General features: G+C 36.9%; 1 protein-coding gene across 8 annotated transcripts in view; it reads left to right on the top strand.

Moving 5' to 3' along the window:
* The window catches only part of LOC118889450 (lysine-specific demethylase 6A-like), a 161,951-nt gene that overhangs the window by 38,381 nt on the left and 105,821 nt on the right, over positions 1–17,749 (top strand). For 7 of the 8 annotated variants that reach the window (XR_005018535.1, XR_005018536.1, XM_036841207.1 and 4 more), the window contains exon 4: positions 9,490–9,539. Coding sequence is in view for 6 of the 8 variants with exons in the window: in XM_036841207.1 (XP_036697102.1) it covers positions 9,490–9,539 (50 nt within the window). In the remaining 2 variants the exon portion in view is untranslated. Of the gene's footprint in view, positions 1–8,008; positions 8,087–9,489; positions 9,540–17,749 lie in introns of those variants that run through there. The other variant, XM_036841208.1, reaches the window with a different exon arrangement.

Raw genomic sequence — 17,749 nt, 5'->3', positions numbered from 1 at the left:
GATCGAACCCACGTCTCCTGCCTTTTAAGGCAGATTCTTTACCACTGGATCACCAGGGAAGTCCCTGTAGATGTATTTTTATGTGTTTGTGGGAGGAGGTGAATTTCACATCCTACTACTCCACCACCTTGATCCATTTCCTTTAAGATCTTTTTCCTTTATTCAGCTCGTAATAAATTGGGTGGCATCTAGCAGATGGAAAGGAGCTTTGCAGAGCTGTAGAAGGCATGAAGACATTTTATAGGTAGCAGGAGTCAGGAACAAAGAAGCTGTAATAGAAAAGAAGTGGATAAGATATTGCAAGGTTACTTTCCTTATAGAGGATGGTAATCAGGCAGAATACCTAACTAACGTTCAGGTGATTTTTTTTTTAATTAACTAATTAATTTATTTTTTGGTATTCGTTGCTGCGTGCAGGCTTTTTCTAGTTGCGGCGAGTGGGGGCTCCTCTTCATTGCAGTGCGTGGGCTTCTCATTGCCATGGCTTCACCTGTTGCCGAGCACGGGCTGTAGATGCGCGGGCTTCAGTAGTTGTGGCATGCGGGCTCATTATTTGTGGCTCGTGGACTTAGTTGCTCTCTGGCATGTGGGATCATTGTATTCATTGTACTTTGTTGACCTTTTCTTGGGTGAACCTAGTAAAGGTCCCTGTAGCTATATTTTTCCTTCAGGCCTGGAGTTCTTAAACATTCTGCATTTCTTTTTTACTTTTTTCTGAACTTTCTTTGCGTACCATTGTTTATTATTTCCAAGGTTTGTAGTCTTACTTATTAGGGAGGAGCAGGAAGAATAGTGTCTGCTCTCTTTTCCAAACAGAAAGTCTCTTGGGACATTTTCTGTTGTGGCTTTGAATTTGGGATTTATATTTGAGAATACTTTAATTTCTAGTTTATTGTATATTCATATGGGATGCCTTGTTTCTTTTAATTGCTAATCACAATTTTCTTGTTCTGAAGAGAAATTTTGTGAAGCTAGGTGACACATGCATTAGCTTATTTAAAACATATGCTTTACATTTGTTAAAATTTAATTCAGCTACTTTTGAGTAACAGAAAGAAATTAGTTTTATATAAACTGATACCCTAAACATTTCAAAAGGTTCTTTTCCTTACTATTAGGCTGGGCTTTATATAAAGCCAGTATATTGTACACATAGAAACATTACTGATAATATTTTCTTCTGTACAGTTTCACAGAATGTATTATCTCTGGGTAAAAAGAGGTTTCTATTGTAAAATATGTTTGGAATTAAGCGTTTATCTTATAATTATTGTATATACTCTCTATTCCCACCATAGCAGTGAACCTGAATTATAGAACATCTTAGATTATTAAGGGTCCTAATGGAAATAATGAGGGTAAGCCAGTGTTTCTTAAATTTATTAGCATACTCCCATAGAACCCCCCCCTTTTAAGGATAATTCTTACATGTAATTACAGTTTTCCCTTTGTAGGAGTTTCACTTCTGAGTCCCTAAAACAATGCTTATCAAATTTCATAGTGTATCAGAAACCTACAGTGTGTTAAACACCAATTGATGGGCTCCATCCCCAGATTTTCTGGCTCACTGATATCTGAGATAGGGCCTGAGGATGTGGATTTCCCAGTGGAATTGGTAACTGAGTCATCTGGGATTAAACTTGGAGAACCCTTGTCCTAGAAGTTAAATTTTTAGCTTAGCATTTTTTTTTTCCTTTTATAAATTTATTTATTTATTTTTATTTGTTTATTTTTGGCTGCACTGGGTCTCTGTTGCTGTGCGTGGGCTTTCTCTAGTTGTGGCAAGCCGGGGCTACTCTTCGTTGCAGTGCACGGGCTTCTCATTGCGGTGTCTTCTCTTGTTGCGGAGCACGGGCTTTAGGCACACGGGTTTCAGTAGTTGGGGCACGCAGGCTCAGTAGTTGTGGCTCACGGGCTCTAGAGTGCAGGCTCAGTAGTTGTGGCCCCAGGACTTAGTTGCTCCGCGGCATGTGGGATCCTCCCAGACCAGGGCTCGAACCTGTGTCCCCTGCATTGGCAGGCAGATTCGTAACCACTATGGCACCAGAGAAGCCCTTTAGCTTAGCATTTAAAGTGTATCTTTAACTCTTAATTTCTCAGCTTGATACTTTCTTTCCTTTAGGCCCTTAAATATTCTATAAATTTTGAACTTTTTTAAAATCAGAAAATTGATTATGTTACTTCAGCTTAGGTTATTTTTAGTAATGAATACTTACTGTCCATGCTTTGCTTTAATAATACCATAGTAGTTTTGTTACAGAGTGAGAACGTGTTCTACTTGCCGCACAACAGGCCATTAAATTGGGAGATGTGCTGGTGGGGCAAGGGGTAATGACTTTATTTGGAAAGCCAGCAGACTGAGAAGATGGTAGAGTAATGTCCTAGAGCAGGGGTCCCCAACCCCCGATCTCTAGAGGGAGTGACGCTTCATCTGCCTCTCCCCATACCTCACATTACTGCCTGACCCCCCTGCCCTGTTCGTGGAAAAATTGTCTTCCATGAAACTGGTCCCTGGTGCCAAAAAGTTCAGGCACTACTGTCCTAGAGAACCATCTTACCCCAGTCAGAATTCAGGCTTCTTTTATACTAAAAGAGGAAGGGAGTGGCTGTTTGTTGCATACTTTTTGGTATCGGAATCCTTTGCTCTTATAATTGTCCACTCAGGTCAGGTCATGATGTTCCTGTAAACCTCCAGCAAAAAATATGTTATTCTCTGTTCTGCAACTTTTAATTTCTATGTGAATGGAAAAGTGTTATACTCTTAAAGGTAAGAGCCTTGAGAATAGGCTATCCTCTATATTTCAGGCTATGGGCCTGAATTTAACTCAAAGCAAAAGCAATAGAATACAGAGATTAAAATAAAAAACATCTAATATGGAGTCAGAATTGTTCTTTCCTGTTACAGTTTTATGCAGTAGTATAGTATATACCTTTCTTTGTCATTTAAGTCTGTACTTAGTATGTTTCATGGTTATCTGCTATTGATAATTGTACTAAAAACAAAAATTTTTAAAGTTTAGCTAAGCAATATATTAGGGAAATTCAGTACTGACATTAATCTGTTGTCATAAAAAGGTATAAAATATGCTGGTGATGTTACTGACCATAGTTCTTGGACTTTATCAATAGAAATTGATAAGAGGCTAGAAGAAAAATTAAGGCAAAGTTTTATTGGGACTCAGTGCTGCAGCAGGGGGGGAGCAAAAACAAGTTAACAGGTTCCCTGGCTTACTCCCTAAAGGGTGTTAGCTGGTCCCTTAAGTTGGGTGAGGGTAGGGGCGGATCCAGGGGTCAGGCCAGAGGGGTGGCTTGGGTGGTCTGCCCACTCCCTTTGTTGGTGCTGTGTGCAGGAAATTGTGCACAGTACTGTTTTTTCTCCTGGCACCTTGTGGTAGGTGGTTTTTGGTCTTTTTGTAACTTGTTCATAGTTTGCCCCAGCTATACACGTGCACAGTTATTTTAGTCCCTTATTGTTGCTCAGGTAGAGGAGCAAGCACTGCAGTAAAGGGTCCCAGTTCCCAGCCTGTCTCAGTGGTATATACTTTGTTTATAATTTGGTTTTGGTGCCTGCAGTGGTTTTGAGTTCATATTCAGCTTTATATGCTTCACTGACTAGAACTGTTGAACACTGATTGATTATGTATGCCCATGGGCACAGAGAGATGTTCTTTCAGAAGGATAATTTTTAATAATTGTTTTGAATCATGTGTCAACTTACTCATTAAATATTAGATACAAAAATTTGGTCTGTATTTGATACTTTGGCTTGATTTGATTTTTATTTGCATTTTTCATTTATATCTTTACAAAAGAGTTGTGTCTTTTAGAATTACTTCTTTTTAAACCTCCTTTAGGGACTTACCTGGCAGTTGGGTGGTTAAGACTTTGCCTTTCAATGAAGGGGGGTGTGGGTTCAATTCCTGGTCTGGGAGCTAAGCTCCCGTATGCCTTGGGGCCAAAAAAGCCAAAGCCTGAAACAAGCAATATTGTAACCAATTCAATAAAGACTTAAAATAATTAATAAATTATCCTTTAGTAAAAGTACCATGGCGGCATGAGCGATCTGTGTATTTTTTAGCATTTTTCTCTTTCACCTAAGAAGTTCGGAGGCAGGTAGTACAGTTCTGATACGTTGACGCCACAGAATTATCAGAGACCTGGGCTTTGTTTTCTGTTAGGATAAATTTAGACAATGTTTTGAGTTTGAACTTTGTTAATTTAGCATGACACACGAGATTTCTTCATGTTATGGGGTGTATCAATATTTACTTTGTATTGCTGAACAATATTCTGTAGTCTGGATGTTCGACAGTTTGTGTACCCCAACACCCATTAAAAAAGGAAGTTTGGCAGTTGTGGAAAAAGTGCCTAAAATTTTTACATACCAGGTTTTGTATGAATTTAAGTTTTAATTTTACTTAGGAGTAAATTTCTGGGTCAGTGCATTGCTGGTAAGTTTATTATAACTTTACAACAAATTGCTTATGATTTCCCAAAGTAGCTGTTCCAAGTTTGTATTTACAATAGCAGTTTATGAGAATCACTGTTGCTCTTTATCTTTGTCAGAACTTGTTATTGTTAGTATGGTTCATTTCCATAATGATGGTGAACATCTTTTCCTGTGCTTACTTGGTGTCTTAGTCTGTGATGTTTTTCTTTTATTATTACACTTTTTGTTTTATATGTTTTATTATTGAGTTTTGAGAGTTATTTGTGTAGTATTGTGTGTACAACTCCTTCATCAGGTACTTGATTTTTCCTTTCTTAGAGCTAACAACCTCCTCTTAATTACTTAATATAAAAAAGTTTCCGTTGTTTTCAACAATAGTGTTAGTTTTTAACTTTTTAAACCTCTTTTCCATGTAAATTCAGTTATTTAGGGATAGCCACTGAGTTCTGTGTTCTATAACATAGAACCTCTGCCACATTTTTCCAGGGCTGGAGTGTGGGATAAGTGGCCTTGTTCTTTTGGAATGATCCTCTGATACAGTAGGAGGTGTTAGACAGGTACCTTTTCTCTCCTGACATGGAGTATGATATAGGTAAGGGCAATTAGAGAACATAGTTTTCTCTGCTGTTTGTGCATTAGAGCTTCCATCCCATGAATGTGAGCTTGTAGAGTAAAGTAGCCCTAGCTGTCATTTGCACTTGCTTGGAATATAGCTTCTGCAACACGTTGATGAGTTGGGGAAAGAAAGATTGACAGCCTGTCTCCTTAAGGGGAGATATCTAAACTTTAAAATGGAAACTTGGGCAAGAGGCAACTCCATGTGCAGGCTTTTATAGTTACATAAAATTTTCATCTCCTTTGGGTAAAAAATATGATTGCTGGATCATATGATAGATGTGTACGTTTTGTAAGAAACCACCAAACTGTTTTCCATTGGCTGTACCATTTTTGCATTCCCTAGGAATGAATGAGAGTTTCTGTTCCACAGCCTTGCCATTACTTGCCATTATTTTGGCCTTTCTAAATAAGTATATAGCTTTAATTTGCATTTCCCTGATGACATTATGTAAAGCATCTTTTCATATGATTTTTTACCCTCTGTATCTCTTCTTTGGTGGGGTGTTTGTTAAGTTCTCTGGTCCATTTTTTATCAGGCTGTTTTCCCATGGTTGAGTTTCAAGAGTTCTTTGTGTGTTTTTTAAATAAGATAAATTTATTGTTTTTCTGACCAAAGTGCATTGATTTGTAAATCTTCTTAAAGTGCTATGAAAAAAAATGTTCAAGAAAATAAAATACAAATGGGAAATTTAACCATTAGATTTCATCTCCTTTGTACTAACCCTATGCGTCTGGAAAACAAAGAAAATAACTTTGAAGTAAAACTAAAATGCTAACTAAAAAATTTGGCCATAAATCTAAGTACATGCATTTCAAGGTTCCACCGCTAGGAATTTTGTTAAGATCAGTTTAATCATTAATAACACTATATAATAGAGCATAAGGAATACATGTCCAGGGTGTGATACTTGCCCCTTACCCTCAGATTTATGTCAGAATAAAGGGGATAATTCTGCCAGGTCCCCGCAGTGCCCCCATCCCAATCCCTGGAAGCAAAGACTGTGCCCTGTCACAGAACCTTGTACAAGTTGTAGTAAAACAAAGCTGAAGTTTTCTTACTTTTCTATTGGAAATGGTCAGTTATTTGATAAATACTCAAACACTTATGGGAATTCACTTCATGAGTTTGTTTACCAAACACATTGTGCTGGAACTGACCACACGAAAAGTTCCTTTGGAATTTGGCCTACAACTTAATATGTTGGGAATTTAAAACCTGCAAGAGAAAAAGACGTGGGGAATCCCTAATCCAAGCATGTTGTAATTACTGAAGGGATAGACATACTAAAAGTTTTGGTCACAGAAGGCACAAACTATAAACTAATAAAAGGGATATTCTTTTTGAGTAAAAACAAAAACTAGCTAATGCCCTTCTTTGTTTTGTGGACACCGTAACTAAGATGAAGTCAGACTCAAATTTACTGTCTACTCCTGTGACCCTCCCTCCCAAAAAAAAAGGTAAAAAATTTAATTTGTCTTATTACGTACTTTCCGGCCATTAATTCAGATGTAATTATACATCTCGATTACATTAATTGAGATGTAAAAAAGAGGTTGTGATAGCAGCTATCAAAGCAGTATTTTCAAACATTATTTAAAGGATGCTTTCAGGTTTAGAGTTAGCCTTCTTTGTCAAAAATCTTCACAGCTTCATCAAAAACTTCATCAACAGATTTAGAAGCATCTATTTTCTTGACTTTCCCCATTTCTTCATATAAGTCAATAATTGGCTTTGTTAACTGAAGATAGGCTTGAATTATCTTTTCCAAGCTCTTTCTGTTGTCATCATTCCTATCACTACTTTTCCTCTCTCAAGACATCATTCAATACAGATCTTATTATTACAGTCAAAAAACAAAACAAAAGATACATTAGCCTTACTATCCGTGTATCCATGGTCTTTTTTTTTTTAATAAACATTTTCTGCAGTTTGAAAATATGCCTCAGTGTATTTTTTTGCTTTGGTCATTTTCCCTGCTTGCTGTTCTCTTAGCTTCCTGAATCTATGGTCTATTGTCTTACATTAATTTGGGGGAAATTGTCATTCATTATTGTTCCAAATAATTCCTGTGCTCTCTTCCTTTATCTTTTGATAGTATAGTATTTTTTTATCTTTTGTTAGGATAGTAACACTTTGTTAAACCTTTGCTAGTTGTCCCACAGCCTTGGATATTCTGTTCTTTTTTTCCCCAATCTTCCCTTTTTAGGGGTTTTTGAGGATTCTTTTGATAAAGCCTCTATCTCAGATACCGTTTCCTTAGCAGTATCTAATCTATTGCGACTCTCATAATTTTTGTTATAGTGTTTTTGATCTTCAGCATTTGTACTTGAAATTGTTGGCCTTCTGTATCTCTCTTTACATTGTTTTTCCATTCTGGTATGCTATTACATATCCTTAGCATATTAGTTTTACTAGTTTTAAATTTCCTGATGTGATAATTCCAACATCACTGCCACATCTGTTTCTGATGCTTGCTGTGCCCCTTGCTGCTTCTCTCTCTCTGTTTTTTTTTTTTTGGTGTGCCTTGTAATTTTTTCTTGGTATCTCTACATGGTGTACCAGTTAAAAAGAACTGCTGTAAATAGGCCTTTAGTAATGGGGTAGCAAGGTGTTAGGGGAGGGAAAAGTGTTCTATAGTTTTATGATTAGGTCTCAGTCTTTTTAGTTAGCCTATGCCTTTGCAAAGTGAATTGCATCAGAATTTCTGTTTTTTTCCTTCTAGGTTGGATAGGATGACTGGAGTGGGCTGGAATTGAGTGTTTTTCTTACTTTCCAGATTGTTACGACCAGAATGCTCTGGGGTATTTAAAAATTGTTCCTTTTCCCATTCTTTGGCCAGAAGCTTGTGGAGCTCTTTCTCAGATTAACATGTGGCAGTATGACTGGGCCCCTAGAAGGAAGTCTTGCAGTACTGTGGGGCTCCTCCTTTACCTGGGAGCCCTGGATGTTTTAAATCTCAGGCATGTCTGCACTGAACTTTTGTACCCTGACACTTGTTTCAAGGGTTGTTTCTCTCGGTGAGTGTTTTCTCTGGTAATCTGTGACTACTTGTGTTAGCCTTGCTCCTTTAAATTTTTTTGTAAAAACAAACATTTTAGTCAGTCAGTTCTCAGATGTATTGTATGCAGTGATTCTCATATATAGTAGTGTCTTTTAACCACACATTTGGTTATCTTGAAATTCTGATTATTATTATAATTTTATGATAATACTTGAAAAAGCAGGTTTTTCTCATTAGGTCTTGTTTTCTCGTAACTCTAGTTATTTTCATGAAAGGATATTAGATAATGTTTTTGGCTTTATTGAGAAAATGTCTGAAATTCATAAAAATGATTGTTGAAAATATGAAAATCTTCAGTGTTACAATACTTGTGTGCAATCTGCTCTTCCTTTCACGTACTGTAATATTCCTATTTTACTTTGACTTTAAGGCAGTGTTCATTCCTAAGTGTATTTCATTCTAAACGTTGTCCCTTGGGAACTTTAACAGATAATTCAAAAACATTCTTATTCCTTTGGAATCATGATGGAGTTTCCTGTTGTTCTTAGTTTTAAAGAATGTTCACACTAATTCTGATGTGCTTATCTTAGCAGTTCCCAACCTTTCTGACACCAGGGACCGGTTTCGTGGATTTTTGCATGGATGGGGGGCTGGGATGGTGGGGTAGTGATGGTCAGCGATGGTTCATGTGGTAATGTGAGCGATGGGGAGTGGCACATGAAGCTTTGCTTGCTTGCCTGCTGCTCACCTCCTGCTGTACGGCCCAGTTCCTAACAGGCCAAGGACTGTACTAGTTCGCAGCCCCGGGGGTTGGGGAGCCCTGGCTTATGTGATTTCCTATTTACCTTTTTACCTTATGTGCCTTTTTTTTAGGCTGACAGGAACTTCTTTATGTGATTCCAGACTTTTTGTGCCTTTAGATGGATTAGGGAGTGTGGGAATAACCATCTTGGAATTGTATTGAAGCTAGTAGCCCAAGATGATGTTGATTATGTGAAAGGAAGCACCAGAAACAAGGGTTTGTTACAGCTCAGGTTTTATCTTTCTGGAAAGTGTTGGATTCTGAGAAAATTCATTATAGTGTGTAAAAACAGCCTTAGAAAATTTTCATGACATTTGGTTGATTACGGAGATCAAGTGAATTAAAGTAAGTGCCAAGGTTTTACATTTTTCTAAGTGCATGGATGAGATTTGATGATGGTTTATATACCTGATATCCTGTAGGTTATTTATTTTTCCATTATAATTCTTATTTCCATAGGTGATTAACTTGGTAGGGCATAAACTTTAAGTTTTTTGCTGTTTATATAATTGTGGAGAGGCAGGAATGATGGGCAGCTTGTATTAAAATATTAAAATCTGTGTTGTGGATTTTTAAATAGGACATAATTGGACTAATAACTATTTTCCCTTTTTCAGCATTATCTGCTTATCAGAGATACTACAGTTTACAGTCTGACTACTGGAAGGTTAGTACACCTTTGAATACCGATTTTGTTTTCTTATTTTGGGGCAAATTATTTGAAATACTAATTCTAAGTAGGGAACATGGAAAGGGGGAGAAAGGTATTTTGTGCCAGCTGTTTTATGTGAAGTATATTGTTCGTAATTAGTATTTTTCTGACTAATTAAAAAGACATTCTAAGTGTGAAACTTTAATAACAAAATCAAGTAAAAAAATCTGTTCCTTTTTAAAGTTTGTAGCTGGGAATAGATGAAGGATGCATAATGGTGATTCTAAAGATGGGTGAATCAGGCTAAAAGGCTAAAAAGCTATAGTTGGATCTCTGGGGAAAATTAAAGTCATCCATGTTAGAAAATCTGTCTAAGTAAGAATGGCGTGTAAGGATAAATTATCCACTGTGTTATCTTAATTTAAGCAGTAAAGTTAAACTAGCTAGCAGATTAATCTTTCAATGCATATGTGCTTTCAAGTATGATACAGATAGCTAAATAGATTGCTAAATAGATTGCTTTTCAAAACAAATTTATCTTATAATAGGATATAACCTATAATATCCGTTTTATATATAACTTTTATGAGAATTAGTTATAGGTAGTGTTATGTTACCTGCAAAGAAATTTTAGGTTACCCAAGGAGTTTGAAAACCCATGTGTTGACCCCTTATGTAACTGAAAGTGTTGCTGGCTTTTGTGAAGTACTTGGAGTGGAAAGAAACAGTTAAGTATGAAGGTTTATTTAATCCAGAAACGTTCACATAAGTTTATTTAGATTTACTACTATTATTTTTTGATAATAGTATTATAGAAGTATGATTCATCTACCATAGAATACACCCATTTGAAGGGTACAGTTTAATGATTTTTAATATATTCACAAAGTTTGTGTATCCTATACCACATTTGATTTTAGACTATTTAAAATATTTTTATCATACAATAATGAGAACATGTATTCTCTCTCTCAGTCCTCCATGATCCCTTTCTTAAGAAAGTGATCATTTACTTTGTGTTTCTACATGTTTGTCTAGTCTGTACTCTTTTTCTGACTTAGTGTTTTCAAGGTTTGTGTCTGCTGTAGCATGTATCAGTAGTAGTACTTCATTCCTTTTTAGAACTATAAATTACAATTTATGGATATTAATTTTATTTATTCCACCAGTTCATGGGCATTTGCTGTCTCCTCCTTGGCTATGAATCGTGCTGCTCTGAACATTTGTGTCCCTGGTTTTGTTTGAAGACATATTTTCATTCCTTTTGGAAGTATACCTCAGAGTTGAATTTGCTGTGCTGTTAACTTTTTGATCTGTTAAACTAATTTCTAGAGTGATTCCACTATGTTACATTCTGACACTTATTGTAGGAAGACCCCATTTTCTCCATATTCTTGCCAACATTTGTTCTGTCTTTTCTAAATTCCACCATCCTAATGGGTGTAACATGTTTTCTCACTCTAGTTTTCATTTTCATTGCCCTGATGACTAACTGTTTGGACATTTTCTTGTTTGTTTGTTGGACATTTGTGTTTGTTTGTTTTGAGAAATGTCTATTCAGATTCTTTGCCCCTTTTAAATTGAGTTGCAATATTATTTATATATCTAGTTGACTTGCTAATGTTTTCTTATTCTCTAGGTTGTCTTTTTTTCATGTTTAATAGAGTTCTTTGAGGCACAAAAGTTTTGTTATGAATTCCCATATAACTTTTTTTTTCTTTTGTTGCTTGTACCGTATATCCAGTACCAATCCAAGTCATAAAGATTTATCCACATTCTTCTTTTAAAGGTTTTGTAGTTTTAACTCTAACTCTTAGGTTCTTGATCATTTTAAGTTAATTTTTTTTGTGTGGTGTAAGGTAAGGTTTCAACTTTATTGTTCTGCATGTGGATATGTAGTTGTCCTGGCAGTGTTTGTTGAAAAGAAAATTCTTTCCCCAACTGGATGATCTTGACACTGTTGTCACCAGTCTTGGCCACAAATCTGTTGGTTTATTTCTAGACTTTCTGTTCAAAGAAACAGAAAACAGTTTATTTCTAAACTTTCTGTTCTGTTGATCTTTTATGCCTGGTTTTGTGTTGGTACCACACATTACAGCCTATTTCTTTTAAACTACTTGTATCTTTCAATGTAAATTTTGTCTTGCCGATAACGTATAGTTGAACCATATTTTATTATAAATAGAATTATTTTCATAATTTCCCTTTACTTTTTTAATTTTTGAAAAAATATTTATTTATTTATTTTTGGGCTGTGTTGGGTCTTAGTTGTGGCATGCGGGATCTTTCGTTGTGGTGTGTGGGCTTCTCTTTGGTTGTGGAACGTGGGCTCCAGAGCGTGTGAGCTCTGTAGTCACAGCACGTGGGCTCCCTAGTTGCGGCTTGTGGGCTCCAGAGCGTGTGGACTCAGTAGTTCCAGGATGCAGGCTTAGTTGACCTGGAGAATGTGGGATCTTATTTCCCCGACTAGGGATCGAACCTGTGTCTCCTGCATTGGGAAGTAGACTCCCAACCACTGGATCACCAGGAAAGTCCTTCACTTGACACTTATTTCTATTTTTTAAAACATTTTATTTATTTATTTATTTATTTTAGGGTGCATTGGGTCTTCGCTGCTGCGCTCAGGCTTTCTCTAGTTGTGGTGAGTGGGGGCTACTCTTTCGTTGCGGTGCGCGGGCTTCTCGTTGTGGGGGCTTCTCGTTGCGGTGGCTTCTCTTGTTGCGGAGCAGGGGCTTTAGGCTTGCGGGCCTCAGTAGTTGAGGCTTACAGGCTCTAGAGCGCAGGCTCAGTAGTTGTGGCACATGGGCTTAGTTGTTCCACTGCATGTGGGATCTTCCTGGACCAGGGCTTGAACCCATGTCCCCTGGCATTGGCAGGTGGATTCTTAACTGCTGCACTACCAGGGAAGCCCTCTTAGCTATCTTTTATCAAGTTGAAGTTTCTTTCTAATTTTATTCAGTTATGTTTTTTTCATCATGAAAAGGTGATGTGTTTGGTCAAATTTCTTTTTTGTGTCTATTGAGAATTTGATTCTTAGTTTGACTTATTGGTTATTCAGGAATGTATTCTTTAATTTCCACATTTCATTCTGGTATTATTTTTTAAAATTTCATTTTGTTTTGTTCAAAGAACATACTTCATATTATTTCAATTTGTTTTTTACTCAGATTTATTTTGCAGCATAATATTTGTTCTATCTTGGAGAATGTTTAATGTGCATGAGAGGAATATATATATTCTGTTTTTATTTGAAGTATTCTCTAAATATTTGTTAAGTTTGGTGGGTTAAAGTTTTGTGTAAGCTATCTATTCCCTCTTTATGTTCTTTCTCTCTGGTGGTTCCATCTATATTGAATATGAGATTAAGTCTCCAGTTACTGATGAATTGCTTATTTTGGGGGTCATTTTTATAGGTTTTGTGTCATATGTTTTGTTGGGTGCATGTATCAGAGTTGCTATGTATTTTTGATGGATAAATTATTTTATTTAAATTTTTCTTCCAACTTTATGGAGAAATAATTGACCTGTGCATGTATCACTATTTGTTTAAGGTGTATATTGTATGTTGATGTGATACATTTATACACAAAGCATTTGGAACTGTAGCGTTAGCCAACATCTCCATGTCATGTAATTATTTTTATTGTCCTGCTTTAGTTCTACTAACGTTCTTTGGTTTTGAAGAATTTTGTTTGGTCGTAGTATAGCCATTCCAGAATTTTTATTTATTTGTTTAATTTTATTTTTGGCTCTGAGTCTTAATTGCGGCACGTGGGATCTTCGTTGAGGCACACACGATCTTTCGTTGAGGCGCTCAGGCTCTTTGTGGCAGCAGGGGGCTTCTCTCTAGTTGTGGTATGTGGGTTTTCTCTTTTCTAGCGCAGGCTCCAGGGGGCGTGGGCTCTGTAGTTGTGGTATGTGGGTTCCAAAGCGCGTGGGCTCTGTAGTTTGCGGCATGCAGGCTCCCTAGGTGAGGTGGAGGAGCTCAGTAGTTACGGTGCGAGGGCGTAGTTGCCCCGTGGCATGTGGAATCTTCATTCCCTGAGCAGGGATTGAATCCGTGTCCCCTGCGTTGGAAGGCGAATTCTTTACCACTGGATCACCAGTGAAGTCCCCAGAATTTTTATAATCAGTGTTTTCATGATTCATTGCTTTTCATATTTTTATTTACAGTCTGTTTTTCAATCTAAAGTATGTCTTCTGGGACTTCCCTGGTGGCACAGTGGTTAAGAATCCGCCTGCCAATGCAGGGGACACGGGTTCGAGCCCTGGTCAGGGAAGATCCCACATGCCACGGAGCATCTAAGCCCATGCGCCACAACTACTGAGCCTGCGCTCTAGAGCCCGTGAGCCACAACTACTGAGCCCACGTGCTGCAAATACTGAAGCCCGCGCGCCTAGAGCCTGTGCTCCACAACAAGAGAAGCCGCTGCAATAAGAAGCCTGTGCACTGCATCAAAGAGCAGCCCCTGCTCGCCGCAGCTAGAGAAAGCCTGCGCGCAGCAACGAAGACCCAATGCAGCCAAAAATAAATAAATAAAATAATTAAAAAAAATAATAATAAAGTATGTCTTCTGAAGACAGCATACAGTTGGATCTTTTAATTTTATCCAGTCTGATAATTTGCGTGTTGATTATTTAATCCAATTTTGTCTAATGTTATTATTAAAATATTGTATATACATCTGCCATTGTACTTCTTTTGTATGTCTCTTTTTCTTCTATTCTTGTTTTACTGCATGAAGCAGATTTTTAAAATTAATTTCTTCAAGTTTTTTCATTATATGTTTTTTTTTTTTTTTTTTCCCCCACCCTCCTCCCTCATTATATGTTTTTGAGTTATTTTCTTAATGGTTGCCCTAGTGCTTACCATGTATATATCAAGTTATATGACTTTACCTTGATTTATACCAAACTAGTTTTTCTGAGCTATAGAAATGATACTCTTAATATGACATTATGTACTTGCGTTCTTTTATTTGTTGCACCTTCAACAGGTATGTTGAACTATGTATGAACTATGTAGTAGTATGTTGTTATAATATTATGTAATTTGTTGAGGTTTAAGAAGAAAAGATGGTATGTTTGGCTTTTGTATTTTAGCCTCTTAAGTTCCCATATCTGTTTGTCTTCATTTGTTCTTGTATATCTGCTTGACCATCTTGAGTCTTTTCTGTAGTCCAGTATAGCTTTGTTCCCAGCTTAACTCATTTGTTCTGTCATTAAGTTATATTACTATATATTAATTGGCATAATAATACAATTATATGGAGAGCTGGTTTTTAAATCAGTTAGAAGGAAGGAAAGAAAAGAAATACATATGCAGTCTACTGTGTCCCATACCTGCATAATTAGATGTTAAACAACCCTCCCCCTACCCCCGTTTTTTGACTTTGAAAAACTGACATGGACACTTGTTCTAAGCCTAAAGAACTTCACTAGAATTTGTTGTAATATTTATTGTAAGGTGGGTGTGTTTGAAGTGGATTCTTTCTCTCTTTTTTATAATCTACAAATATTTAGCTTTCATAGTTGAAAACTCTGCTAGGATAGAAGATTCTTGGTTGGCAGTTTGTTTTCTTTGAGCACTTTGATTATGCTATCCCACTGCCTTTCACCATCATAGTGTCTGAGGAGAAATCAGCTTAATCTGATTGGTTTTCTGTTTTGTTTTGTAAGAGAGTTTTTTTCTCTTGCTGCTTTCAGAATTTTCTCCGTGTGTTTGATCTTCAGCATTTTCTACTGTGATCTGTCTCTGAATGTCTTTTCGTTTATTCTACTTGAGTTTTAGTTGTGCTTACTGATTTACAGATAAAGTTTTTTTCTGAAATTTGGGAAGTTTTTAGCTGTTTACTACTGAAATACTTTTTTTCTGTCTTTTCTCTTTTCTGGCATTCCTACATACGTTGGTACACTTAATGGAAAGCACATAGCATGGGCTCTTTCCCCAGCCACATCTGTCATTGTCCAACAGGCACATGACAAAATTTTAATGGAGGCAGAGACAAAAGTGTTGCATGGGATCAGCACCATGGGCTTTCACTCACCAATGCCAGTGCCCAGTCTGTCAGCAACAGACAATAACATTCAATTCCTGATACGGCATCATTCCCTAAGGTGTTCACGTAGCTTCTCAATGCCAGGTTGATTACAGTGGACTGCTTCCATCATGAAAGAGTCAGTATTTTGTCGACACTGGAATAGAAATTTGCTGGCATTACCAATTTGCCTTCTCTGCAGACAGTGCTTCTGTCAAAACTGACATCCGTGGATTTACAGAATGCCTTATCTAATATTGCGGTAATCTACACAGAATTGCTTCAGAGTAAGGAACTAACTTCACAGGAAAAGAAATACAGCAGTGGACTCCCATGTTACGAAATTCAGTGATGTTAACCATGTTCCCCATTATCCTGAAACAACAGCTGGCTTGATAGAGAGGTGAAAGGGCCTTTTGAAGACTCAGTTACAGTGCCAGTTATGTGGCAGTATGTTGCAAAGCTGGGGCAGGGTTCACCAAGAGATTTATAATGCTCTGAATTGGTGGTGTTTTTCTAATAGCTAGCATTCATGGGTCCAGCCATCAAGACAGTGGAATTGGGAGTGGCACCCGCCATTACCCTGGTTATCCAATAGCAGCATTTTTGCTTTTTGTACCCACAACTTCATGCCAAAATGACTGAGAGGTGTTAGTTCCAGAGGAAGGAATTCTTCCACAAGGAGACAAAAATAATGATTCCCTTGAAGGGGACATTAAGATTATCAAATAGCCTTTTTTCATTTCATTTTCATGCCTGTGACTCATCAGGCAAGCAAGGGAGTTACCTTGTTGGTGTTTTTGTAGTTGTTGTTTGTTAGTTTTTCAAAGGAGGATAAGAATTAAAGTGGAAAAACATTGTTTTTCAGTACTGTTGCAGTTGGGGAAATGATATTCAATGTAGAACCGGGGTCAGTTCTGATTACAGCCTGAGCAAGTAGGAATTTATTGCCAAGGAGCCCTGTAAGGGTCAGCCTTTGGAAAATTACTAAAAGAAATAACAAGGCAGTTTGCGCTAAGCCATCCTCATCAAGGTGAGTAGCAGAGGATGAGGAACCCCGATTAAATACTGTGTGTTTCACATACAGAGGATGAGGCACTTTTGCTAAACCCACTTAATGTGGTTCTTGCGATTTTAGAAGGAAATGTGCAGATGTGCTAAGGAACAGGTTCAGGAATCTGACCTATAGTTTGGTTGTTAGTTCCCACTATTGTTTAAAGGAGTGAAGAAGACACATTCTTCTTTCTTAGAACAATGTTAGTTCATTTCTTGTTCTATAGCCTTTTGTACGTTTAGGACCAGCTGAATATGAATAGTCTGTTGAGTATTGGTAATAGAAGTTACATTTTACATTCAGGGCTAGGCAGTAAGCATTTAAGGAGGGGCGAATTTATGTGAAAATAACAGAAAAACAAAGAATAAATGTTAAAAACCCAATTTCTGATTCCAGAGGACAGTTAGTCAAGATTTGTAGATGATGGGCTCAAAGCATCAGTAGATGGTAGAGTGTGGACAACAAGGGCAATACATAGAATTACTGGCTTGAGTTGTGATGACAAACTTTATGCGAGGACCAGTCAGTAGTAGGCATGAAGTTTGTTCATTAATGATCTGTTATGGTAATATTCTTGAAGTTTATATGATGTTGTGTAGCATCAGCTTTCAGGGCTCTGGGTAAAAGGCTGTTTGTTCATAATTATTCCAAGTCATAATGGAGAAAATTTGGAAGCACTAATTTAGAGAGGTGTAAATTGGAGGAATTCAGTATTTGTCAAGGACTGGTAAATATGCAAGACTGAATCCAAAGGTTACATTATAGTTTTCCATTGTAAACATTTTTTTCACCACCTATTTTGTCAGAGAATCAAGGTCAGAATAATTTGTTTACAAAATTAGTAGTTTCATTAAATTTTGCCTGATTATTTTTTTATAAACAACAGATTTATTTTTTAAAAATAAATTAATTTAAAAAATATAAATTTGTTTTTGTTTTTATTTATTTTTGGCTTTGCCTGATTATTTACATAGAGGTGGCAAGAATAGTAACTGGTCACAAATGTCTTTTCTTCCTGGAACTTTTCATAAGAAATTTCAGACTAGACTTTTAAAAGCCTCTTATGTCTAGGAAGTCAAGCCAGGAACTTCCCACTACATTTTGCCTGCAATGTAGAGGTTTGGTTGAATTCC

This window comes from Balaenoptera musculus, chromosome Y, assembly GCF_009873245.2.
Source record: "Balaenoptera musculus isolate JJ_BM4_2016_0621 chromosome Y, mBalMus1.pri.v3, whole genome shotgun sequence".
NCBI lineage: Eukaryota > Metazoa > Chordata > Mammalia > Artiodactyla > Balaenopteridae > Balaenoptera > Balaenoptera musculus.
The sequence above is the reverse complement of the archived record's forward strand: the minus strand, read 5'-3'. Positions and strand labels throughout refer to the sequence as shown.